The sequence below is a fragment of the Gobius niger genome (assembly GCF_951799975.1).
Source record: "Gobius niger genome assembly, chromosome: 18".
NCBI classification, from domain to species: domain Eukaryota; kingdom Metazoa; phylum Chordata; class Actinopteri; order Gobiiformes; family Gobiidae; genus Gobius; species Gobius niger.
Window position 1 is genome coordinate 7,714,004 of NC_136869.1, and position 26,801 is coordinate 7,740,804.

The 26,801-nt window shown below is 42.9% G+C and overlaps 1 protein-coding gene across 1 annotated transcript; it reads left to right on the forward strand.

Annotated features, from left to right (window-relative positions):
* Nucleotides 1-896: 896 nt before the first annotated feature.
* On the forward strand, nt 897-25,393 carry LOC306977689 (cullin-1). Its single transcript, XM_079576104.1, has 21 exons — nt 897-1,077; nt 9,999-10,327; nt 11,834-12,008; nt 12,132-12,299; nt 12,436-12,486; nt 12,565-12,655; nt 12,852-13,015; nt 13,927-14,089; nt 14,182-14,312; nt 14,535-14,642; nt 14,782-14,937; nt 16,150-16,281; nt 16,399-16,516; nt 19,353-19,429; nt 19,507-19,625; nt 20,842-20,947; nt 21,041-21,088; nt 21,198-21,280; nt 21,423-21,528; nt 23,182-23,295; nt 24,582-25,393. The coding sequence occupies exons 2-21, from the start codon at nt 10,188-10,190 to the stop codon at nt 24,660-24,662; spliced, it is 2,331 nt and encodes a 776-aa protein (XP_079432230.1). The 5' UTR covers nt 897-1,077; nt 9,999-10,187; the 3' UTR covers nt 24,663-25,393.
* Nucleotides 25,394-26,801: the final 1,408 nt, after the last annotated feature.

The following is a 26,801-nucleotide window of genomic DNA, read 5'->3' on the forward strand; positions in this document are numbered from 1 at the left end:
CTCCTTCACGTCGAAAGGAGCCAGCTGAGGTGGCTCGGGCATCTGTTCCGGATGCCTCCTGGTCGCCTCCCGTGGGAGGTGGTCCAGCCATGTCCTATTGGGAGGAGGCCTCGTGGAAGACCCAGGACACGGTGGTGGGACTATGTCTCCGAGCTGGCCTGGTGTCGCCTCGGGGTCCCCCCAGAACAGCTGGAGGAGGTGTGTGTGGATCGGGAAGTTTGGGCATCTCTGCCGAGACTGCTGCCCCCGCGACCCGGCCCCGGATAAAGCGGAAGAAAATGGATGGGGAAAAATGGATGGAAATAAAATGAATAAACTTTGGAATCAGGTCCAGGTATTACCAGTGGTACATGTACCAAAGTTTTAGACCACAATGGGGGCACTATTGTTTTGTACCGATAATGGGAAACATTGTTTTTACTGTTACTATTTGGAAAATCAGATGAAACAAATTGCATAAAAAGAGGGAAAAATGTTGATATTCAATGATTGTCTTGAATATTGAATAATATTCACTTTCAACCAAAGTCATAAGTACTGCACTTTATTATACAAAATGGTGAGGAAAATTACGACTAAAACCGAACTTTTATACATATATTTAAGTTGCTTTCTTTTTTAGGCTGAGTGGTGTAAATATGTAAATCTCAGACCGAAACCCTTAGTGATTTTGCGATGTATATTCGTGTCATCTGATAAGGATAATTTGGCGATATATTGCCCATATGGATACAATTGTTTTCGAACTTTATAAATAATTCTACATGTATTTACTGTACACAATTTAAACATAAAAGTGAAACATTCTGAGCATGAAAAGTCCCTGTGTTTCATTGACTGTGATTTATTTACCTGCTTCCCCCGTTCAGCCTCTTCGTTATTTCCGAGGGCGCGTGAACAGCGGCGGATCTTTGTGCGAGCAGAACCGAGCGGTCGCAGTTAGCAACGGGATCGTACGGAAACACACCGCCGAGCCGCGGGGGGAAAAAAACTCTAAACACTACGAATACAAGCCTCTGAACAGCCGGCGGGTGGCGATTACACCGACGACTACGCCACAGAACCGTGATTAAAATGGTAAGGACGTGTTTTGTGGCGATATCTGCCCCGCTGTTTCCCAATGACTCCGATGCTAACTGCTAGCCTGCTAATGCTACCTTTAGCGGACTGTTTTCCTGACTCATTATTGAGAAGCCATTTTATACAGCAGCGCCTCGATCTTTGCCCTTTCGGCTGGACCTGGCGTTTCTCATAGACAGAATAATAAGGATTGTACACGGATCGGGATGATTAGGATGTGTTTCAGCGCCAGATGGCTCGCTTGGTTGGGTCTAAAACAAGCCTTCGTAAATCCAGGCTGCCGTGTTAGCCGCGAGCTAACTCAAAAGTGGCGTAAGGCAAATACATCCGAGGGGCCCCCACAGCTAACCAGACAATATACAAAGCCTCATTACTCGTATCCAACTCTAACAAAGGCTTATTTACATGCCCGCTTCTGGTTTCCCACCTTAAGCTCGCTCATATGATGTCAATTTGATCTCTTTCTCCGCGTTGTGTATGGATAATCTGTGGCTACAAACGATTGGAGGCGTGTAGCTGATTTTCTATTATTGATCAGGTCCATTTAAGTCTCGTCATGTTGCCTTTCGGTGTAATCGGAGCGTTTTGGCTTTATTCGTGATTGAACTTGCATTCCCCAGGGGTCTGTGTTGATCTGCGCTGTTCACAAATGCGAGGAAAAGTTTGTATATTTATTGTGATGTTTATTTACTATGGTTTATCGCCTGCACTCCGCTTGACAAAGTTTAAAAAAGGCCAAAATCTAAGTGTGTATTCGCGTTGTTTATTCTTCAACCGCCCCAAAAACACCCGAGTGTAGTTTAGCCTGTGTGTTGCACAACAGTGAGGGAGGCTGTGTATGAACGCGCGAGCCACTTCAATAATAACACGGTCCAGTGGAAACAACCTGAAGCGGCAATGTGCAATATCCACCGCGTTTGCAATGTCTGCCTGTCTTACTGTGAACGTTTGTGCAATTCCCAAAAAGGCAGATTAGTAATGTCCAACTTTTGAGGAAGCCAGATGTGCTTTACAACGTTTTACGTCAGTACAAGCAAGCCCTCATAGTCATCGATTACCCTTCTCTACGTTTGATGACATTGACTTCCCCCTTTTCATACCTATATCTGTCACACTGGGCACGTAGCAGAAACAAGAGATGCCTTACTATTCAAAGATTGAGGAAATTGCCTTAATATTGTCAGTTTTTTCATTTATTTCTAGGCTAATTTGTCTGATTATTCACAACAATCTTGATGCTTAGCCCCATTTCAATTTATCTTGTACACAAAAAACACTCATTATTATGCTTTTTTTCAATCACATAGCACCAGTATATCACACTACAATGATGACGAAACCTTCTGTTGGTCTGTAAATGCAGTAAATTAGAATAACTGCCTTGTATAAAATCGCTCTTTCAAAATGACTGTAGTGAATGTCTTGAAATAGGCCTCTGTCTCTTTAAGAACCTCTGACCCTTTCCGACACGCCCCCTCCACACGCTGTCTGTGGCATCAGTGGGGAGGAGGTTCTGCTGAGGAGCAGTGGTTGGTTACTCGGCTGGTGACGAAAGCTCGGAGGCGTCTCCAGGAGGTGGGGGCGTTCCTAGGAGGACTCCGGCAAACCTATCCCTAAAATGGCCGCCATCAGAGTTTTTACAGATTACTCAAAAATACGTGAATGTGCCAAGGCAACACTTCAGGCATGTTTTTAATGAGGGAATGACACAATAACATGATGTAAAGCTTGAAAAAGTCGATTTTGCATAACACCCCCCCCTTTAACACTCTCCTAAGTCCTAATCCTTTAACATATAACACTGATTTTTATCCTCTCCTCATGATTGTGCAACGTGAATGCCAGACCTGCAGACAAAGCATTGGGTAGAGTTTCCTTTGGCCCCTCAGGCTTTGACAAATGCTTTTAACTGGGACAGGGCCCAGTTTTTTTTCTCAAGAGCAGATCCAGGTGACGCGTTGAAAAGCTCCGGGACGTTTTCACTTTGCTCTTCTTCTTCAGATGTTTCAACACAAAAACCTGGTCCATTTTTTGGGGGGAAGTGTTTCATTTCTTTGACAAATATCCGAACTCCCAAACTATTGCAAGAATGGCCTCTATTTCAGTGCGTTTGTGTTGGCCTAGCTTTCCAGGGTTTGCTGATTTGTGGACGTCATATGATCCCAAGCCGGCAGGATATTAGTTGTTTGCGGAGGACATTACCGCTTATTAATGGCAGCCATGTGCAGTTTGCCAATATCCCCCCATACAAGCGGAGATTTCGATACCATAGTGCCTCGTTGTTGCGGCCCCATTTAAAATACAGTACATGGATTTTCAATAGCTCCTCGGCGTGAATGTAGGGAATGAGGTTGTAGCGTCTGAGCGGTGTAATCAGATTAAACCCGCGGAGCCTTTTTTTTCCCACGATTAAACAAACGCTGCTCGATTTCACTCGGGCTCGATGCGGCTAGTTTGAACGAAATACCTGCATTCCTGATGACATCTCTGGGCTGTGTGCAATCATGTTGTTTTGCTCCGCATCTTCCGTGTTGCCCTATTTACCGTGGTCCGCCTAAAAATAGCGTCTTCCTCGAAAAACCTGTCGCAGCCTTTGAACTCTAACCTCTTAACCTCTGCTGCCGCGCTGAAATCCATAGAAACGTGCTGCTGTTTACATCCTGACACTTGGGTTTCTCTTTCACAACATGCTGTTCAGGAAGTCAGACCTTCTTCTCAGTTTGTTTATTGTTTATTTATTTTGGAATCCCCATTAGCTTCCACCATGGCGGTTGCTAATCTTCCTGGGGTTCCGATTAAAAAAAGAAAATTGCCAGTGAGACATTACAATGAATAAATATACAGTGTTTTCACAGCAATTTTAGCAGAATAAAAAAATGTACAACCACTAAGACAGTAGTTCATCGATAAAATATAAAGCTATAAAGTGATTGTGTCAATTATGCCATTAAAAGCAACAAATACAATTAGAAATGCAATAAACCTTCAAGAGCATATTGAAAATCCATTATTTCATTAAGCATTTTACTTTTCTTTACAACTCAGTGTTGTTGTTGTTGTTGGTCTCATTGTGGTTCTGTATTAACTGGATCAAGGAGAGTAAAGGAAGCCCTCAAACGTATTCATTAAAATGGCAGCTTAGTGTTTATCAAAAATCGTTTTCATTGCAGCCATTTCAGTTTTAGAATCTGTTCGTTTCAAGCCTTTACTGGTTAGATGCTTGTGATGCCACTTTTGGGTTTTGGACGTGCCATGCTGAACCCTCGCTGTAGGAACGTATGGGACGCAACCACAGCACGACGTATGAATCCTGTTTGTCGATAGGCTAAGATCGGCGTCACATGACTTGGAATCACAATGGCAACCTTCAGTAATGGAAAAAAGCGCCCGATTGTAACCCTTTGGCAAAACAAAGTCCACAAAAACAATGTTAGTTCTCGACATGGATATATTATAAAAGTGCTTGAGTCTTAAACTTGCAAATTGAAGCCCCATCCCACAACAGTATCCCCCCCCCTCGTAGAAAATCGCCGAACAGATCAGGAAAAAAGATCCAATTGCAAACAAAAGCCATAACTTCTACCTGTGAACTCCATGTAAACAGACGGTGGGAGTTGGACATCTGATCTGCGGCTCGCTGAATCGCTCCTCTCGCTTTTGTCTGCCCCGGTCGCCATGGCAACTGCAGGTAGAGAGGCACCTGAGGTGACTTCTGCAACGCCGGGAGCGAGATGTAGCGGTTTGTTTTTTTTAAGGACCGTAGACTCTCCGTACGACGTGCATGGGACTGGCACGATGAGGATCACGCCGTGTGGAGATCCCGCTGTTTGTTTCTGGGAGGGTTTTTCTCGCTTTGTTTTAAAATGTAGAGTTTTATGTTGGTCTCTGAGCTTAACGCAAGTTACTTCTCCGGTGACGGACGTCTGGAGAAGTGGGGCCCAGGTGTCGGGTCAAATGCAAACAACACAAGAGGGACGTTTAATCTTTGCGTAACACAGGAACTGCACAAAATGATGGAAATGGAGCAGAACCAAAAGTCAGATGAGCTCTTTCCCTGGGGATGTTATTTGCTCATTTCATCTCCTCTTGATGAAACATTTAACCCTTTTATAACTGTGTGCTTGCAAAGTGTTTTAGAATCCACTGATGACGATCCGTTGGATAATACACTTCCTTAACCTGTGTCTTCATCTGTGGCTGCAACCAACAAGTACTTTGGTCATTGATTATTCAGATTACTTTATTCTCCCCCTCAATAAATCAATAATGTGAAGTTGAGTCCACGCTGCCTGAGGACTTCGTGACGGCTCCTAGTCTTTTAATCAAATGTGAAATAGTGTTTTCCACCTAATCACGAATCTGTGCTCAGTGGCATGTTTGAATCGGGCCTCACCCTCTGTGCCCATGTGTCCTTTGGGGCTTCCTCGCTTCCCTTGCCTCCTTTATAAAAATAGAACGGTTCACACTTTGATTCTTCAAACTGCTCTTGAGTCTATATTTTAAGTGTTATTGTGGGATATCCTTCAATTAAGTGGTTTCTTTCGGATGTTTTTGAAGCGTTTCCCCCAAATGCTATTTAAGTTTGCCCTCAGCTTTTAAACATGTCGCTTGTTTCATTCATCGATTCATCCGGTGAGTCGTTTCAGCCCTAAACTCTCAGCTTTTAACGTAGGTGTAACATTTTCTCAATGTGCCAGGAAGGATTGCTTTATTTTGACACAAAGTGACGAAGTGACGGCTCCATTGTGTTGGAACAAAGCCCTGACGGAGGCGCACTAATATTTTTAAGACAGTTTAATTTGGTCTTTGAAGCACGTCTAATAATAGTGTCCAAACTGTCTTGGCGTTGGAGCGCCGCGAGAGCAGCCTGTGGGAGCTGTTTGTGTGGGCAGCAACGCTAAATTTAACCACAGCCCAAGGAGCGCCGGACGAAAATTTACTCACGATATTAAGAAAGAAAACTTACAGGTGCTCCTCTTTGAAAGGTTCATCAGGATTTCTAAGCTACGGTGCATCAATCATCGACACCATGACCTTTTGATTGATTGAATTGCTTTTTTGAATGGTTGCTTTCTTAGATATTATCACTATTAAGTCGAGTTTTCCAACATGAAATTAGTGCTGAATTTTCTGTAAACTCATCATGTGATCTGATCGTGCTGTGACTTCGCGGTGATTTAAGCCCTGTTGTTTTCTGTGGGATGAAATTACAGCCTCAGTCTAAACTTCTCACAGAGATTTGACCTCCTTTTAGTTTGGGGAGAGTTTCATAGCTGGAGAAGCAAAGGGACGACTCATTTTTCGATTGCATTTACCGACAGCCCTCTTGACGTTAAAGCGACTCTTTTTAAACGAACAGCAGGCCACTGTTTTTGCATACTGAGATATGTTCTTGATCACCTCTAACTTCACCCCTGTTTGGAGCTATAGGAATACGTTGGGAGAGGCCAAAAGCTAGCAACATCTTTGGTCGTTTTGTGTGACTGAGGGCACACACAAAGACCAGGTAGGTACGTATCAACTCATCTAAGGCAACGTCAAGCCCGGGGGCCAAATTCGGCCCCTCCAGCACAGACCTGGCGCTCAAGATGATTTTGAGAAACATTGAGACACAAATCAGAAAGTACTTTAACATTTTTAGGGTTAAATGGGAGAAATACTGTCAAATACCCAATTAGTTCATATTATTTACAACTCTGGCATTTGTAGAAAGTGCACTGGAAAAATAATTGAATTAAGCCTGCTTGAATTAAAGAAGTACTAAGTAACTTGTTTACCTTAATAAATCCTTTCCTTAGTCCCTGTGGGGTGTTTATAAAAGTGTTTATGGGATGATTGGAGGGTCTTTCATCTCCCCCTGGTGTCTCTGGACAGAAAACCATGTTTGCAACTTGACTGCCACCGGTCCGGAGAAAGCAATACACACTAATGTAATCACGAAGAAGAAGCTAACATGCTAACGGGCAAAGCTAACTGCGGGCTAACGTCACTTTAAACAGTATTTACAGCCAAGTTTGAGTGAAAAAAAATATTTCCATTATATAATTGGATGCACAGTAACCCTCTCTCCCTTCACCTTTCCTGTCAGTGTAGTATTTACTCTCCAAGACAATTAATAAGTTAAAAAATCGTAACTTGCTACTACACCTGCAGTTGCGCTTATGGCCTCTAGGGGGAAGAGTTTCTTAGTACTGCTTTAAGAGATTCAATCTAAAATTTGAGTAGATTTGGTCTGGTCTTAGATTAGATAAAACATTTTTTTGCCAATGGAACAAGTCATTATTCTCTTAATTCAGATTATATTGTATAATTTCAGGTGTAAAACAAACTTTTTAAAAGTAAAAGTTCATTTGTCTGGTTTCAAAGATCTGAAATGCTTGTTCCATTGGTATTAGCATTTGTATCTTTTATCTTAGATGAGTCCAAACAGGCTCAAATTCAACATATAGAACCTTTAATCAAGCAATTTTAAGTCATTTATCTCATTTAAGATGGACATTTTCCAGTGTAGTGCTTTACTTTGGTCTAAAATTGGCAGCTTTGGCCCTCAGTCTTTTTCCAATGAAAAAAATTGTCCCTCCGTTAAGAAAACTTGCCTACCCCTGCTTTAACTGATGCGATTGTGTTGGCCTTAAATCGGTCTGGTCTGGTGATCCGGGGGCAAGGGCGAGTGTAGGTTTGATTCGGGATCTGAAACGAAAGCCTGGATTTGGGGATTGTCCCAAGCTGGTCGCCGTAATCACACACATTCTTAGGAGCTCATTTGTCAACGTGTAAAGTAAAATACAGCCTTTGCAAGTTTCGTGAATGATTAAGAGTCCAGTGGAGATGGCATGATTTTGTTTGCAAAGGATTTTGATCTTTGTAGTAGATGTATTTACCAGTAAAGATGTAGCAGCGAACACACAGCAGTCTAAATATTGTAATGTAAAAATACCTTTGAAAATCTCCTTCAGTTTATTGTGGAATAAGCCCTGAACTCTATGGTGTCAATCACAGAGAGTGATGAATAAAACATGGTAATAAACAGAAAACTCGTGGCAAAGCTCAAAGGAATAAGTTTGTGTTAGAGCTGGATGTGAGGAAAACAAATCAATCACTACTTTTTTCTTCTTTTGATTTGATATTTTCATGATAAATATAAATACATCTAGCTTTTTCATGAACATATCATTTGTGCTTTCCCGTTGTTGTTTGAGTTGAGGTTTGTCCAAATGCATTTTATTTACACAGCAGTATGTACATGCAGTAATTAAAGCCAACGTCAGCTTAAGTTAGGCCTGCAGTCGGGTCACGAACACAAGATGGCTCCGCGACTTCCTGAATAAGATGTTAATCAAACGCTTCCTCATATGATGCGGCCCCTTCGTCGCCAAGTATCTGATTCCAGCTGATGGGATCGTCTACTGTAAAGATGGCGTCTTGAGTGTGCGGCACGTAGCGGTGGCCCGTCTCTGTGAACTGGACTAATCCCTCATTAAAGACCGTGACGTTGAGTGTCTGAGGAGCCGAGCCAGGTGTCGCCTCATAAACCAGTCCAACCCTGGACTCAAACATACTGCACATTACTACAACAGGTTTTTCCACCAACAAAGTATCACAGCAGATGAGCTACCCCTTTACAGCGACGCTTTTACTACTACAGCCACTGCTAATTGAAGATCTTGCCACTTCCTGTTTAATAATTGATGCATTTTGTCCGTTTTCTTGCGTGTGGCACCGTACATTTGCCCCTTAACCTCAGAGTCAGTGGTTTGAACCTTGCCCAAGTGCGTACGGTCATTCTGGCTTTGAGGGAGATGCTTTTTCATTATCCCATTGAGTGATTTTTATTCTTTGGATAGGACATTAGAGACTGCATGTTCCCTGCAACCTAACCCCTTGGCCACACACTTTGTCTAGATCTAAACTCAGGCTGCACTATATTGTAAAAAGGTGGGATACCTGCAATATTGAGACACGATATTATTACAATATTTTACGAATCTACGCCGTGTAACATTTACCGTATTTTCCGGACTAGAAGTCTTGCTTATTTTTTCATTGTTTGCCTGGGGTGCATCAAAATATATAATGTCACATGTTTGTTGTTTTCACGCTGACCGCTGCTAGAGGGCGCTCAAGGCTTGTGTACCAATATCTGCTACTCCTGTACCACTGGATTTTAAAATGGTAATTTGAGCAGCAGAAAGAAAGTTTGGAGTGAGCGAGAAACTTGTGAAGGACTAGCGAAAAGCGGAGGTTATTCTTACTGAAAAAAGCTAGATGGCCAAAGCTAGAGGAACAAGTTCGCAAATGAGCGCTTGAACAACGCGATGCCGGGAGAAGCTTGTCAACGGTGCAGTTACACCTCGAGGCCCAGGTAGTTGCCACGGCTGGTGCGACTTATAGTCCGGAAAATACGGTATATAGTGGAAAAATACCTAAAGATTGATCAGTGTATTTTGCTGTAAGCAGCTCACCTCTCTTAAGACCTGACCAACTTTATTGGGAACGGGACGTCTCCAGCTCGTCCCCATGGAGATATTTCCAAAAAGCAGCCAAATATGAGATTTAAATAGGTTAGGTCCTCATACAAATCCATTCCTTGAAGAACCATTGCAACAATAAACTTTTCTGTGTGGAGCTGCTCATTAGGAGCATGTTTAGTTTGAACTTAATTAACTTTTGCACATTTGGCTGAGAGGAAAACCTGTCAGATAGAAGACTTCTTACGAATATTGCCTCACCCAATATTGCAATATTTTTAGCAGTATATTGTGCAGCCCCATCTAATTTGAGTGTAAACCATGTCTGCTCTACTCAGGAAAAATGAGCAATGTGTTGTAAGATGAAAGAGAAGGATTGTCAAAACATCATGAGCTTTATCTTTTGAGAACAAGAACCCACACCCACGCTCTCCCCTCTCTGCCCCTCAGGTCATCGGGTAGAGTGCAGCGCTGGTGGAGGCGAGGCACACGGCGCCGCCTGGTGTTGGCAGTGGGACTGACGCTGACCCGCCAGCCCATGGCACAGTGAGGTCCGAGCGTTCGTCCGAGACACGCAGCGACAGGAGCGGAGCAGACGGCAGGCCACGGTTGGGAGGAGCACACGGGAGCAGCTCCACCATGTCCTCGAGCCGCACCCAGAACCCGCACGGACTCAAACCCATCGGGCTGGACCAGATATGGGACGACCTGAGAGCGGGCATCCAGCAGGTCTACACGCGGCAGAGCATGGCCAAGTCGCGCTACATGGAGCTTTACACGTATCCTTCACCGAGTCTGAAACTGGATTTAAAATGAAGGCTTTTCGACGGATGCAGGGCCTTTTCATTTGTTTTCACTGTCTAGAGAGTTTGATCCTCATGTGTAAAGGTTTTCCTCCTGGATGTCGGCATCACACGGGCAAATCTTAGTAAAACTGGCTTTTTATGAGGCTTGGTTTGTTCGTGAAAATCTTGTCAATCTTGGTGATGGTTCTGCCAACTTTATGTCTGAGTCTGCATGTATGTTCTATGTATTTGGGCACTATTGGTGACGAGTGAAGCCTCATACTGCGGTGAGCTGAATTAAAAAAACTGAGCGGCACCGGCCTGCAGGCGTCCACTGTGAGGTCGCTTCCGGTGCAGCCTCCACTGTCAGGACGGGAAGTGCAGAGTTTTTTTTGGGGCGGGAGCCAATTTTTTTTCCTTTTTCGTAGGATGGGACAGGCCTGCCCTCCCTGATTGGCCAGTTTAGGGCAGCCAATGATAAGTGGAGCTCCAACCATGACGTCACCGCAACAAAACAACATTAAACTAATCAGGTTGGGGTTGAGAGGTTAATAGAAGTGTGTTTTTTTAGATTATTTCTAGTACAAGCATTTATAAACAACCAGACATCGTGCATATGCCTTTTTATAAGCCTGTATTTGGACACATTCCATATAAAACAATAAAAATATGAGTTGAAAAAATATTAATAATAATCCTCACTAACCGTATACCTGACTCTAATTCTTACCTTAACGATAGTGGAGTTTACAGAAGGTGTCTTTCAGGCGTTAGTATGAAACTGACCAATCAGGGAGTCGATTGTCCCGTGTATTTCCTGTCCTGACAGCTTGAGAGTGGAGCCTGTGGCGGTGTGGACCTCACAGTGGAGACCTGAAGGCAGGACCTCTTGAATAAACTTATGAAACAAGTGTGCAATATTAAGATATTTACTTTCAACAGAAAATGAGAAAATTGTGTCAAAACAAGACCTGAAAAACACCAAATCAAGAAAATTGTAACTGAAAATGTAATTTTGCACAAGTTCTATGGCTTGTTTGTTTTGGCTGAGTTTGCAAACAATGTGGGTTAAGTGTCTGGCCTAAGGACACAACAATTGTAAGCGTCAAAGGGAGCGAGGATCATTATCATTGAATCAATAGGCGAACACTCCCTAAAAAAGAAGAGGATGAAACTGACTAGGCTGTGCAATTTGGAGTTTGTAGTATAATGTATGGATTTTAGCTTTATTTTGAACACAACATGGTCTTTTTGTACTAATAAGTTGTATTGATCCCTTCTAAATAATCTTAAACCCTTAAGTTGTGGTGCGCAGGGTTTCAATGAGGGGTTTCGATGAAGGGTTTGAATGAAGGGTTCAGCAAGACAAAAAAGGTTGGGAACCACTGTTCGAGATGAGGCTTTGTCATCATTCTGTTTGTTATGTAAGAGTTTACTAATTTGTCCACTCTTAAAATATTGTATTTGATATGAGTGCATTCTTTAACCCCTGACCCTCAGACATGTATATAACTACTGCACCAGTGTGCACCAGTCGAGCCAAGGCCGCGGCTCTGTGCCTCCCACTAAACCCTCCAAAAAGTCCACCACTCCAGGAGGGGCGCAGTTCGTCGGCCTGGAGCTCTACAAGAGGCTCAAAGAGTTCCTCAAGAACTACCTGACCAGTCTGCTCAAGGTGAGTGTGAACACGATTACTCGCCCGAACAACATCCCGGTTTTCTACTGACTCACTTTGGACTTCAGAAAGGCAGACGAGGCAAAACCCAGTCTTCAAATGTAATTGCTTTGGTGATTTCAGGATGGAGAGGACCTAATGGACGAGTGTGTGCTGAAGTTCTACACACAGCAGTGGGAGGACTACCGTTTCTCCAGTAAAGTCCTGAACGGGATCTGCGCCTACCTCAACCGCCACTGGGTCCGACGGGAGTGTGACGAGGGCCGCAAGGGCATCTATGAAATCTACTCGGTAAATACTGTCCACAGCTAAATGCCTCTCAATTGGGCAGCTTTTCTTTCTGCTTTGTGGGCATGAACTGGCTGATATTTGTAGGTTCATTTTCTACCAAACTGGCATCCAATATAATCTAATTTCTTTTCTTCAGCTCGCACTCGTGACCTGGAGGGAGTGTTTGTTCCGACCCCTCAACAAACAGGTGAGCGTTGCTTTTCATTTGAACCATAAACCATCAAACCATCTGCGGTTTTAATCGGTCGCTAATGTCGTGTTTCAGGTGACGAACGCCGTGCTGAAGCTGATCGAGCGAGAGCGAAATGGGGAAACCATAAACACACGGCTCATCAGTGGAGTCGTCCAATCCTACGGTAAGAGACTATGGCTGACTTTTACCCATAAACCTTCGAAAGTCTCCCTTAGAAACAAAAACATAATGTCATATTCACAACCAAGCCATCAAAATGACCAAACGACACTGAGCTTAATGTATACAGGACATTTGTATCGTAATTAGTGATTTCCCCTGAAGCTCTGACCGTTCCTTCTGCTTGGTCTGTGCTGCAGTGGAGTTGGGTCTGAACGAGGAGGACGCCTTCGCCAAAGGCCCCACGCTGTCGGTTTACAAAGAGTACTTCGAGTGCCAGTTCCTCACAGACACGGAGCGTTTCTACACTCGAGAGAGCACAGAGTTCCTGCAGCAGAACCCGGTCACAGAGTACATGAAGAAGGTCAGTCATGTTTTCAAGCACCTACAGATCCTTGTTGTTACAGTTTTAATGCAACTGGGCTCTGGTCTGTCTCTGCGAGTCAAATACATAAATAATTTAGAGGGAGGTAATACATCGTCTACGAGATGATACTGAGATACCTGATTGGACCATGTGCAAATTTGCAAGATCGAGGTTATGTCTAATGTCAAGAAATGTGGAATTTTTTACCATTATTTTTAAATGGGGGGGAAATGAAGAGAAAAATTGGGAAACATAACAACAACACAAGGGCAGAAATCGGGAACATGTAAGAAGTGGTAAAGATTGTGGGGAAAATGTGAGAAAATTGGTTAAAAAAAATGGAAAGAACAAATAGGGCACCATTTTGAAAAAAGGGGTAAAAAATAAGTACATTTTGTTAAAGATGAAGAAAGAAACGGGTCAAGTAGGGAGTTTTTGTTTTGTTTTGTCGCTCAGACTCTTGAATAGATGCAAGAGGGTAGAAACAAAGTATTTCTGATGGTTTTTGTCATTATCGCTAGGCCCTAAAATAATTACATATGCTTTATGACGTTTAAATGTATGTAACAAATAAGTGTCATTTTAATCTCTGTATCAATGTGACTCTACCTGCACTAAGGCTGACAGAAATTGGACTGCTGACGTTTTTATAGTCTGCTCGAGCTTTATTTTTTATTATTATTCAGTTGAGTCCACATTTCCTGTCTTTTTTTCCACACCCTGAGTGTTTCTTGGGATCTGATTTACCAAGTGATTTTCTCCATTGTGAGATCAATAAAGTATTATCTTATCAAGCTCTCCCAGACAACCAACCTACCAATCCTCTTGCCAGTTGCGGCGGTTCTATTGCCTGATTGTTGGAACACTTACACGCTCTCTAAATGTATTTCATGCTCGTTGTTTTCCAGGCGGAGGCTCGACTCTTGGAGGAGCAGCGGCGCGTCCAGGTTTACCTCCACGAGTCGACGCAGGACGAGCTGGCCCGAAAGTGCGAGCAGGTCCTGATCGAGAAGCACCTGGAGATCTTCCACACGGAGTTCCAGAATCTCCTCGACGCCGACAAGAATGAAGGTACGAAGGAAAAGGGACGAGTTGCCGTCATTGTCGTGGAAACGGCACATTGTCGTGACTGTTTACTACCGTTTCTCTTCCATCTTGTTCAGACCTGGGCCGCATGTATAACCTGGTGTCGCGGATCACGGACGGTTTGGGAGAACTGAAGAAACTCCTGGAGACGCACATCCACAACCAGGGCCTGGCTGCCATCGAGAAGTGTGGAGAGGCCGCGCTCAACGTACGGCACATTCTCTTTCAGTCGATTCATACTAGATCAAAGTGATAGAAAGAGGCAGATGTTTAAAGATGGATAGACAAACATTGATTTAAACATTTCTAGGTGAATTTCTAGGTAAATTCGCATTTTATTGTACAAAAGTAGCAGCTCAAGTGTCTATTGTTTACTAGATACTGATGTTACAGCAAATTTCTGTTTAGTTACAAGTCTTTCTCCCTCCAGGACCCTAAAGTTTACGTTCAGACGACGCTGGACGTTCATAAGAAATACAACGCACTCGTCATGTCCGCCTTTAACAACGACGCAGGCTTCGTGGCTGCACTAGACAAGGTCAGCGCTACAGCTTGTGTTTTAACGTTACATATACTGTACTTCAATATAAATATGGTCTACTATCACCAGTACTTGGTTTAGATTTCGGTGTACCTTCTTGGCCGTAATCCTCGAATGTCCTCGTGTGTCTCTGCAGGCCTGCGGTCGGTTCATAAACAACAACGCGGTGACTCGGATGGCGCAGTCGTCCAGTAAATCTCCGGAGCTTTTGGCCCGATACTGCGACTCGCTCCTGAAGAAGAGCTCCAAGAACCCGGAGGAGGCCGAGCTGGAGGACACGCTCAACCAAGTGGTGAGAGCAGGAATTACGATGATGCAGAGAGTGGTCGTTCTGTAGACTCGGATAACATCACAGAGTAGACGCGGGGTCTTAAATCATTAAAAAAGTAAGGCCTTAAAAGTTAAAAAAAAAAAAGTTAATTTTAGAGGCAGTTGTGGTGAATAGGTCTGGGCTCATTCTAAACATTAGGACATGGCTGGAACATGTAGGGGGTAATTTCAACATTTTTAAACTCTGTATAGTCCCTTTAGAGTAATGTTAATTTGAGAATCGATGTACCCGCGCTACTTAAAGTCATTACGACAGTGCAGTTTACGTCAGTAGCAACAGGCTGTGATGTTGTGGTAATGCTCGCGTGTGCCGGTGCTTCCACATCAGCGCCTGAAACTAAAACTCCTTCTCCTAAGTCTGTAAATCAAGACCACATTGGTAAAGGAGCCAAAAATACTCTGGAAAGAATTAGACTAGCAGCGCAGGATGCTAACGCTAGCCTAATGAGAGATGGGAGGAATGCAGAAGAAGAACATGTTTTAGGTTTGTTCATTGGCAGTTCATTTAAGCGGGTCTGCATAAACACTGTATCTCTGTTGCTCGGTGTTCACCTTCCCTGGACCCGCCTCATCGGTGTGCGAGTGTGAGAGGCGAGAACTGCGCTAGAAACATGTCTAGAGTCCTGACGCTTCACCTGTGGGCGTCGCCCAGAAGCACAACTTTAAACCACGGCCCTTTGTCGTGTGACTGAAACGCTCCTCCATAGTCCTGTATTCACATGGCTGCTCCTGGTGACTGAGCGCAGAACCATGATCGTTTAGTCCTGGTTTAGCCCTTGTTCTGTCTAGGACATTGTTAGACTTGAAGTCCAAGCTCTACAGGACTGATTTATCAGGGTTTAGTCTGAAACTGACTGAAATACTGCCCACTCTTGACAAATTACTTCATCCAACCAACTTGGTCTAAAAATGCATAAAATAAACTGTATCCTTCTGCTTATATTACTTTGTTATTTTATTAATTTCATCCTTATTAGCCTATCGCTTAGATTTGTTTTTAATTTAACATGCAATTTATTTATTAGAACGAGAACCAATTGCATTTTTTGACCTGCGATAGTGGTATTAAATTTCACCGTGATGGTGTTAAAAGAGTCTTAAATGTTTAGTGGGTTCAAGTCTTGTGTGAAGGTTGGAAACCAGTGTCTTCACCTTTTGCCTTTTTCTTCTGTAGATGGTTGTGTTCAAATACATCGAGGACAAAGACGTTTTCCAGAAGTTTTACGCGAAGATGTTGGCCAAGCGTCTGGTGCATCAAAACAGCGCGAGCGACGACGCAGAGGCCAGCATGATCTCTAAACTCAAGGTGCGTCTCTTTAGTCGCCCACAAATGTACCTTAGCTTTAGCATCTTTACTTTTGTATTCATAATAGGCTTTTATTTTGTTATCTGATGTTATTTTTCCTCCTCGTAATCTGTGCAGCAAGCCTGTGGGTTCGAGTACACGTCCAAACTGCAGCGGATGTTCCAGGACATCGGCGTCAGCAAAGACCTCAACGAACAGTTCAAGAAGCACCTGACCAACTCCGAGCCTCTGGACTGTGAGTTCACATAAATCACAATGAAGCGCGTAATTACTGCGGTCTGAAGATAAACTATTGTGAGGTTTGGAAGGGAAGTGGGAAGAGGAAGAGGTGTCATTTTAGAAAAGTAAAGTGCAGCTGCCGCCATTTTGTTGGACAATGTGAGACGAGATTGAAGACATGTCATGCTGAGGGAAGGCAGCAAAACAGGACAGGTTTTCTCAAGTTTTAGCATAATTGTATTAATAAGACTCCCCTTATTGATCGATCTGGATTTTCGATTCAATTTAAAATGTGGCCTTCCCTGGACTAGCAAGTAAACAGATGCTGCAGCCGGATTCTCTGTCGGGAAGCAGCAAAGACGAGATCCACACTTATAGCCTCACAGAACAACATCCCCACATCCCTTTACCTGCCCCGCACCAGCAACACACAAACATCTGCAAAGGAGCCGCAAAAAAGTGTATGGTTGAAGAATGTCGGAAGCCCTAAGAAAGCTGCGACTTCAGAGTTTAGCGCTAACAATTTGATATACATAAAGAATCATAAAGAAAAAATAAAGAGTATAAAAAACATAAAGAGTATAAAACTTACAATTTACTGTTAGAAGCCTCAAAAATAATCCGTGTGGTCCAAATACAGTGATAGTTTCCTCTTCGATGGTAAACTTGTGTCGCATTCACAACCCCATCTTGAACCGAATCCTGGACTCTGATCCGGGCCAAAGAAGTGAACCATGGTCTGCCTGAAAACGTGGGTCTCGTGGATCATTTGGGTTGTGAACGCGACTGAGCCAGAGAGCGGAAACAAAACCATGAAGAGAAAGTTGCAGGACGTGGTGCGTCGGATACAACCGAAACAAGCGAGTAACGCAAAGACAGAACAGCGCTGACAATCACGGCGTTCATTAAGGAATGTAGTTGGTTCTATTTAAAATGAAAACGCATGTGCAGACCCTCTATAGTTAGAGCTAACGGTTAATACGAAATTTACACCAAAAGACGTAAATATGAGGCAGAAACCTTTGCAATAAGCAGCGCCAGAGAACAAAGAACCCTGATCAGATCCTTTTTTGTACCATGTTCCACGTCTGTTTCCCTCGGACAGTTGTCATATGTAGTTTCCTATGTCTCTGCCCGGAGCCTTCGCAGTTGTCATGTGAAGAAAATATATCTCCGGGGTCCGCCAGTTCCGCTTTAGCCCCGCTTTAGTCCTGTCTTAGTCCCAGTTTTGCCTCGTCTGCCGCTCATGAGTATCGGCTAATTTCTGTTCGCATTTCATTAGTAAAATTATCTGTGCGTTCCGAGCGTAGTCACTGTCATATTACAAATTACGAGAAACCTGGTCTGACACCGCTCCATTTTGTAAACAAATGACGGAGCAGGAAGTGGAGTTTATTCGACCAATCAGAGAAGCGTGTTTCTTGTTCACTGTTTTTCCTGTTCATAATTTTCATACAGGCGTGCAGAGGCGCTTTGCATCTAGAATGTTGGTTCGATTGACAAAAAAGAGGTGTGAACGCCAACCGCGCCAGTTAGAAAGCTGGAACAATCGAACCGAGACCCAGCTGTGAATGCGGCCTTATCGTCCTCTGGCTCCTCACATGTTTGTTTTACCCATTAGACGAGTTAGCGCGAGTTTGTAGCTGATTTTTACCCTTAAATCCACCAGATGCTCTTCTCTCCTGCTGTCACATGTGCCTTCCTGTTTGTTAGTCAGAGTATTCCCTGGACTTGCCCTGACAGGCGCTGCAGCATCACCTGGAATTTTTTTTTTTCAGAATGTGACAGGACTGGCCAATTCTCCCGTCGACTGAAACGCACCCTAAGACTAAAATGCCGACTCAGAACTAAATAAGATTGGAATGAAGTGACTGTGGGAAAACTTGGAGCCACTTTTCAGGGTCACTGTTTAGTTTAGTTTTGCTTTTTATTGATAGGATTGGCACAGTCAAGCTTTCACTATTCTTCCTGAGGTCCAACAAATTATCACAGAAATACTAGAAAACATACAAATGCTTTAAATTAGATGCATTGTATTTTTTCCACAATGTACTGGAGGTGGACAGAGGAGAGAGAGTTTTAGTTAGTTTTACCCAACAAGATCAGCAAATGAGCCATGGAGGGAGTTTGCCTGGAAAAATCTTATAAGATTTTTTATTACGCCCAAATTAAAAAGTAAACAATTACAGAGGCAACAGTTATGTTGGAGAGAATGTGGGGAGACAGATGTGGACCATTCACACATTTTTTGGAAATGTCAGAAACTCTCAGAGTTTTGGAAAAATACTTGTAATGTCATTAGTCAAGTCTTAGGGTATACCATTCCTTTGAAACCTGAAGTGTTATATTTATGTAAATTTGGTGATGGAGCTATTCATAAATGTGATGAATATTTAGTAAAAATAATGTTGATAGCAGCAAAAAAATCCATCACAAGGAAATGGGGGAACGCTACGGTGCCATCAAAGGAGCAATGGATTACCACAATAGAGGACATATTCCTAATGGAAAAAATAACATGCAGACTGAGACTACAAGAACCACAATGGGAAAAAAATGGGAAAAATGGACACTGTACAAGCAAAGTAATTAATGATGTAAAACCCAGTCATGTTAATGTTATTGTTCATTTAAAAAAAAAGTTCAATAAAATATAAGTAATAATAAAAAATAAAAAAAGATCAGCAAATGAGCCCTTAAGAGACAGGAAGTCCAGAACGACATACTATCTACTCATAATTACACCATGAGGAGGCTTTAATGTAGGGTAATTTTCTTTTCCTAGCTGTTGTGTGCACGAGGCTGTACTTTTCACTTGGTCTTGAGCTGCTGTTCCTCTTGTCTTTGTGCAGTGGACTTCAGTATCCAGGTCCTGAGCTCCGGGTCCTGGCCTTTCCAACAGTCGTGCACTTTCGCGCTGCCGTCGGAGGTGAGACTGCCGCTTCCCTTCGCCTAATTTAACCCGGTTACTCGATTGCAATTAAATGTTTATGGGTGTGTTTGCAGTTGGAGCGCAGTTATCAGCGGTTCACGGCGTTTTATGCCAGTCGACACAGCGGCAGGAAGCTCACCTGGCTCTATCACTTGTCCAAAGGGGAGCTCGTCACGAACTGCTTCAAAAACAGGTACAGCAGACTTTCCTTCTTTCAGAGCATTTTCTCCAGCTCGGCTTTACCCAAATCTAAAAGCTTCTCGAGTGGAGCTCACAGCCTATAGGCCAGTTTAAACGCCTCATGTGAAAGATAAGGCATACAAGCGTTTTTGTAGTTTTCTTTTGTCATGTTTTGATCACTTACTCATCGCATTATTGTTGCTCTTCTGTGCCTTTTTTGTTGCTTTTTCATCGCTCTTTAGTCATGCTTGTTATTGTCGCTTTCCCAGCACGTTTATGGCACATTTTGGATGTGTTTGTTGCGTTTTCCTCTTTTTTTTAATCTTTTCTTTGGTCATGTTTTTGTCGTTTTTCGTCGCTTTTTCATCTAATTTTTGTCACTTTTTTATTGCTCTTTAGTCATGGATTTGTCTCTTTGTTATTGTTGCTTTTTCTTCACTTTTTTGACGCTCTTTTGTCGCGTTTGTGTTAAACATTGCTGTCACTTTTTTTGCTTTAAGATTTGGGTGAAGTCAAACCGGAGAAAATGAGGTGAAGTCGTTTTTCAAGAGTTAAAGGGATATTTCAGGATTTTTGACATAGGGCCTCATTTCCTAGTTATCCAGAGAGTGTAATTCATGCAGTCCTTATATTTGAAGAGTTTAGTAGTGCTAGGCTAGTGCATGTCTATGGTAGCTAGTAGCCTGCATTAAAAACAGTCTGACCCAAGCACAGTGCACCTGAGGCAAATCACTTATAACACCAGACTACTGATATAAATGTCTGTGTTGACTGAATAATTCTTGAAATATAACCATTTTGCATTTAAAATAACTTATATTTGAGCAGCATCAGCTTCCTGGTTGTAGCTACGCAGCGGCGGAGTGATCTGCTCAGTTACCGGATCTACAGTAGTTTGTTTACCTGCGTTACCGGCATTAGTACAGGTTGAATTCACAAAGGAGCTTTCTACAAATCAGATATGGCAACGTTTGGAGGACGACCCCATGATTTTGAAGAGGTTTTTAATGCAGGCTACTAGTTACCATAGACACGCACTAGCCTAGCACTAGCCTAGCACCACTAAACTCTTCAAATATAAAGTCAAAAACACTCTCAACAAGGAAATCAGGCCCTATGTCAAAAATATCCCTTTAAGCCGAAAACAGAGGGAGGGAAGTTGGAGATGTGAGAAACGAGACCAGCCGTGATAAACGACCTCAGTTAATATCACGTCTTCTGTTTTGTAGATACACGCTGCAGGCTTCGACGTTCCAGATGGCCATTCTGCTCCAGTACAACACGGAGGACAGCTACACCGTTCAGCAGCTCACCGACAGCACACAGATCAAAACTGTAAGCATCCCTTTTTCCTCCTCTCACGCCGGCCAGATTATTTCAGTCTTTATGCAAAACAAGTCAACTGATCTTTGACGTATTTCGTTTCAGGACATACTGGTTCAAGTTCTACAGATTTTATTAAAGTCCAAGCTGCTGGTGAGTGCAACAATCAAGGCCAACAATGTATTCAGCGTGAACAATCATCTTTTATTAGTAGTTCTATCAAAATGACAGTATTCATTCATATTTTGCTGATTTTTTACAGGTTTTGGAAGATGAAAACGCCAACGTGGACGAGGTGGACTTCAAGCCGGACACTGTCATCAAGCTGTTCCTCGGCTACAAGAAGTAAGAAAAGTGTTATTATTTACGATCTTGTAATGGTGAGCCTTCTCAAAATCCCTCCATAGTTACCAATAAGTCAGAAGGTTTTGCTTTTTTTGATAGAATACTTTCCCTAACACTTTATTTTCCCCCTTCTTTATCACAGCAAGAAGCTAAGGGTGAACATTAACGTCCCAATGAAGACGGAGCAGAAGCAGGAACAAGAAACGACCCACAAAAACATCGAGGAGGACCGGAAACTGCTCATTCAGGTACAAAGACGAACGGGCAGGAAATCTCAAACGGCTTATCCACCAGCGAGGTACCACTGAGCACGCCTCAGCTGGAGAAATAAACTCCTTAACCCCCACCTGAACCGAGCACATTTTCTCCAGTTTGTCACTACCCGAATCTAAAAGTTTACAGCCTAGAGGAAGAAGAAGAACTTTATTTATATAGAGCCCTTCACAGACATGGTAACAAAGCACTTTGTTGTATATTCACTCCATACTCGGTGGTGTTCAGTTTCCCCTGGGAAGACAGAAACACATCTGCACCAACGGTCCCTCTGACACCACCATGCATTCACACTCACACATGTCATTCATCCTGGCCTATTGTACATGTTTTTATTTGTGGGGGAAACCTGAGTACCCGGAGGAAACCTACACAGACACGGGGAGAACATGCAAACTCCACTCAGAAAGGCCCCGTCCAGGTGGGAATTGAACCCGGGAGCTTCTGGCTGTGAAGCACGAGTGCTAACCATTGCGCTACCTTGCCGCCTCATTTGAAAGCTAAGGCCTGTAAGTTTGTTTTTAGCATTTTAGCGGCTTTTTTGTGTGTAATGTAACTGTGATGAAGCCGCTAAAATGTGACAAAAACAAAGAAAACGTAGCAACAAAAACAAGGAAAGAGCTTAGGCCTCAGCTTTCAAATGAGGTGTTACGCTCTGCCTACAGGCTGTAAGCTCTCAGGTCAAGAATTACCCAGTACATATATATCTATCCGTTTTCTTAAGCTTTATCTGGGGCTGGGTCGTAGAGGCAGCAGTCTCAGCAGAGATGCCCAGACCTCCTTCTCCACGCACACCTCCTCCAGCTGTTCTGGGGGAACCCCGAGGCGACACCAGGCCCGCTCGGAGACATAGCCCCTCCAGCGTGTCCTGGGTCTGGGCCTCCTCCCAATAGGACATGCCTGGAACACCTCCCGAGGGAGGCGACCACGCTAGATCATGAATTAGAGTCAGGTGTGAGGGATTAATGACTACAGTGCAGCGGCTTGAGAAACTTGGTAACACAGGCTTGTAAAGCGCAGAGAAGAAGGTTTTAGGTTTGGGTAATGCTGAACTGGCTTTTTTGTTTTTCTCAAAGAAACTGGGTAATGTCAAGACGGTGCACAATATATTAAATTCTCCATCAAACATATAAACCAGAAGCACAGATTTTACTTTCTACATTATTTTAGACCAGTGATTCTCGACCTGAGGAGCTTCAGGACCCACCTCCATGGAGTGAACGTCATATTGTCCCATGTAAAGGGCTTTGTTGTGATGTCTGTGAAAGGTGGCCTTCAAATAAGGAGCTATAGACCAGAGTACAAATGTAACACAATACCAGTACATACATTCAGTGTGTGTGAGATCAGACAGGCAAGGCGAGAACGACATCAGAAAGGAGGAGGCGTGGAGTGAGTTAGCTTCAGTTTTGAGAATGGTGAGTTTAATCTGCCTTTTTTACTTAGAAATAAATCCTATTCTCCATTTCAATATTGTATAGAAAGTTATGTGAGAGCAGTTTAGGTCGGAGGCTTTGTAGTTTTGAAGGATTTTGGACATGTCTTTGGTCAAACGAGTTCTTCCATTGAATGCAGCCCTTCTAATCACAAACACGGAGCTTAAAGTGTATCGTTTGTGTCTTTTAAAGGCGGCCATCGTTCGTATCATGAAGATGAGGAAGGTCCTGAAGCACCAGCAGCTTTTGGCCGAAGTCCTGAACCAGCTCTCGTCACGATTCAAGCCCAGAGTCCCAGTCATCAAGGTACGACCATCAACACTGTTGTGTCAGACAAAATGGCGTCACTGTTCCTTCAGTAGTAATGACGAAAGTTTATATAAACCCGATGCACTTGTCACTCTTGGTGCCTCTGAAAATAATGGGGGCTACATCAGTTAATGTATTAATTCTTATTAAAAACCCGATACCAGATAATTAGTGGAATAAAATAGATTTTGTTTTCCTTTGGGAACTTGCGAGCTGTAGAAATAATACTGTGCATCCAATTATAAAGCATTTGTATTAATTTCATAATCTTGCGGGCTCATTTTCTATGACGCTCACCCTGAAAACTGACCATAATAGTTGTGAAAGTTGCTCATAAACTAATCCTTGTGAAGAATTAGGATGTTTGAAATGTGTTGAGCTTGGAGCACAACTAACAACTTAATTTCCTCGCACCATCGTTCAGTGTTTGTAATGTACTTAAAAAACAAATACTCATCAAATGTTTCGAGTTTTTTCCTGCTGTGAGGTTTACCAATACCAGTCTGGTATCTAAAAAAAAGTTTAGTTATTACTGGTATCGAAAAAATTTAAAGCAGCGAAAAGAAATATAAAATCTTTATGTTCAAGTTTTGATGCTGTTGGTCATCAAAATTTGAAAGAAAAAAAAGCATAACACAAGTTTCAAAAGTGGAACAAATTTGAAAAACGTGGAGAGAAAAAAATGGGAAAAATATGTAAAAAAAAAAAAGAATTTGGATAAAATTGGGAAAAAACACGTAGAAAAATTGGGTAAATTTAGGGGAAAAAATGAGAAAACATCTTTTAAAAATTGGGGAAAGATAAGAAAAACTGGGAAAGTGTTTTTTCTGCCCTTTTGTAGTTAAAGGGGAGTTCTTTTGGTTGTTTCACCTCAATCAAATGATACAAATGCAAAAGAAAGTAAATGGAAGGAAAAGGAATGAATTAACATAATGAATCTGTTTTAGAATTTAGTATTGAAAAAAGTTCAGGTATCGGTATCGAAAACCAAGTATCGTGAAAGTACCAGTATCAAAAAATCAACGGTATCCAGCCCTGCCCTACACGATTTACTATTTGAAATTAACATTTCAGTGGTTTATTATTAAAAATTGATACATCCTGCAGACACTTGCAACACTGTTCGGATTATAGGCAGGTTTCACACAGATAATAGTGAAGTGTTTGAGTCCTCTTTCCTCTTTTCCTCCGCTTAAAACAATAGCAAATGAAGTCATACTTTTGAGCACTGGCTCGATGAAATGCCTCCAGGTTCTAACACTTTGTCTCCCTCTTGTGGACAGAAATGCATCGACATCCTGATCGAGAAGGAGTACTTGGAGCGGGTGGACGGCGAGAAGGACACCTACAGCTACCTGGCCTGAATAAAAACGCCCCGCCCCTTTCTCCCACCTGTCGGCTCTCCTCCCCATTTATTTTGTTTATCTTATTCATTTTTTTTTATTTCACGTCTGAGTTCAAAAAGTTGTGGATTCCTCTTGAGCGGCGGACTCGAATTATCAACGAGGGCGGGGGGGGAGGGGGCGCGCTTTCCCCCCAAAACTGGACAAAAACACCCAACCCTCTGCTGTCGGGACCTGGGATGAGACGTCCCAGTACTTGCCTGCCTCTCATGTATAGGACTCGGAAAAATCTGCTCAGATATCATTCCCGCTCCCCCCCTTTTTGTCAAAAATGTAAATACCACAGACTCTTAATAAAAAAGGAAAAAAACGCCCTATCCCTTACTTACATAGCGCAAATGTTATGAACTTAGCCAATCAGAGGAGAGACGCATCCAAAGGTTTCTGCATGCTACAAGCGCCACAGTGACCACAAAAATGATCCTAAAAAGTTACCGCGGAGTCACTGGTTTGGCCCCACGCAAGCCACCGTACAACGACAGATCAAGTGAGAGAGAGAGAGAGAGAGAGGGAGTGAGAGAAGGAGAAAGAGAGAGGAGGGTGAACCGCAAAGGAAGAAGGGGCCGATTCTGTTTTAAAAGAGTTCACGCAGGAGGTCTGTTTCATTACTGAACAGTGGACATTTGTATAGTGTGGTTCATTTTCTAAATGTGTGAAAATAAAAACGAGTAAAGATTTCTCTAACGCTCGGCTCTCTCTGTTCGGAGGTTAGTCTCTTAAACCTGCTGCTAAAAAGAAAAGGTTTTGACGGTGGAAAACTAGTATACAAAGGCAAATCGTTGTCTCTAGTGGGTTTTATAGCAAAGATTTGACTGAATTTATTTGGGTTTGGAGCTCGGATACTCAAACCTTTACACGTCAAGCCCCAACAACAAGGTTTTGTTTGCTCTAAATGTCTCGACATAAGGGTTCTTTCAAAATTTGTGACACTATAATTATGCAGTTGGGCTTTTAACCTCTTATTTTCTCCAATTTTAAGCGTCTTGTCTGGAGCTTACAGCCTAAAGAGCAGAGTAACGCCTCATTTGAAACACATCTCCTTTCTTGTTTTTCTGATCAGCCTTTAGTTGTTTTTGATGCGTTTTCTATCATGTTTTCGCACGGCCGTGGGAAGATATTATAGTTAGGGGGTGCTGAGGGACAAAATTTACCCCAAAAACGCAATTTCTGTGCATATTTCAGATTTTTTAATATTGCCTGCAGTTCGCAAATTATCCACCAGGGTTTGCTGCAGCGCCCTCAGCACCCTTTGTTACTTTTTGTCAGGTTTTCATCACTTTTTTGCCACATTTTTAATCACGTTTCTATTGCTTTTTTTGTAGCGTTTTGGCTACATACAGGTGGTGTGTTATGTTCCTGATCAAGCCACAAAAATGTGACTGAAACGTGTCAAAAAAGAAAGAAAAACATGACCATCATAACAAAAGAAACTTAATTTCTGTTGTCTGAGCCGTTACTCTGGCTGTAAGCTCCAGTCAAGAAGCTTTTAGATTTAGGTAAAGCTAAACTAAAGTAAATGCACTCGGTTAAGAGGTTAAGAAAGAAATGCATGAATAACTTACTAAGGAACAGGCCACCGTTTTTCCATACTGAGATCTGTTCTTACCTGAGTTTAGACGAGTTGATGCTGGTCTTTGTGTCCGTGGAAGAGCGTGATAGCTTCAAACTTCACCCTGTTTGGTAGTCTCGCCAACCAGACTCCGCTTCTTTACAGAAGAGGGTCTGGCAACACTCCATTGCGCGCTTTCAAAGGAAGTGACGCAGTGATATGGAGCCTACCGACCAATCAGAGCAGCTCCCTGAACGGGCGTCACGTTGTTGCGCCTTTGTTTTGTAGTTTTTCAACACAAGCAACCACTTCACGTAATGCTCCGGTTTGCTTGTATTCTTAAGTTTTTCTGACATAAACGACAGAAGTCATTTACTGAACTCCGTGTGGCAGGAGCGCCATTGTTAATGTCCGAATGATACAGCTTTCTTGTCGCTGTTTCTGTCATCACATCCGCTATGTTCTCATTGGCTGCTGCGCTTCAGTTATCCCACATTTGTCCCGCCTCCAGCAGTAGCTTTTCTCCGACAGGGTCGCCAGACTAGTCTCCT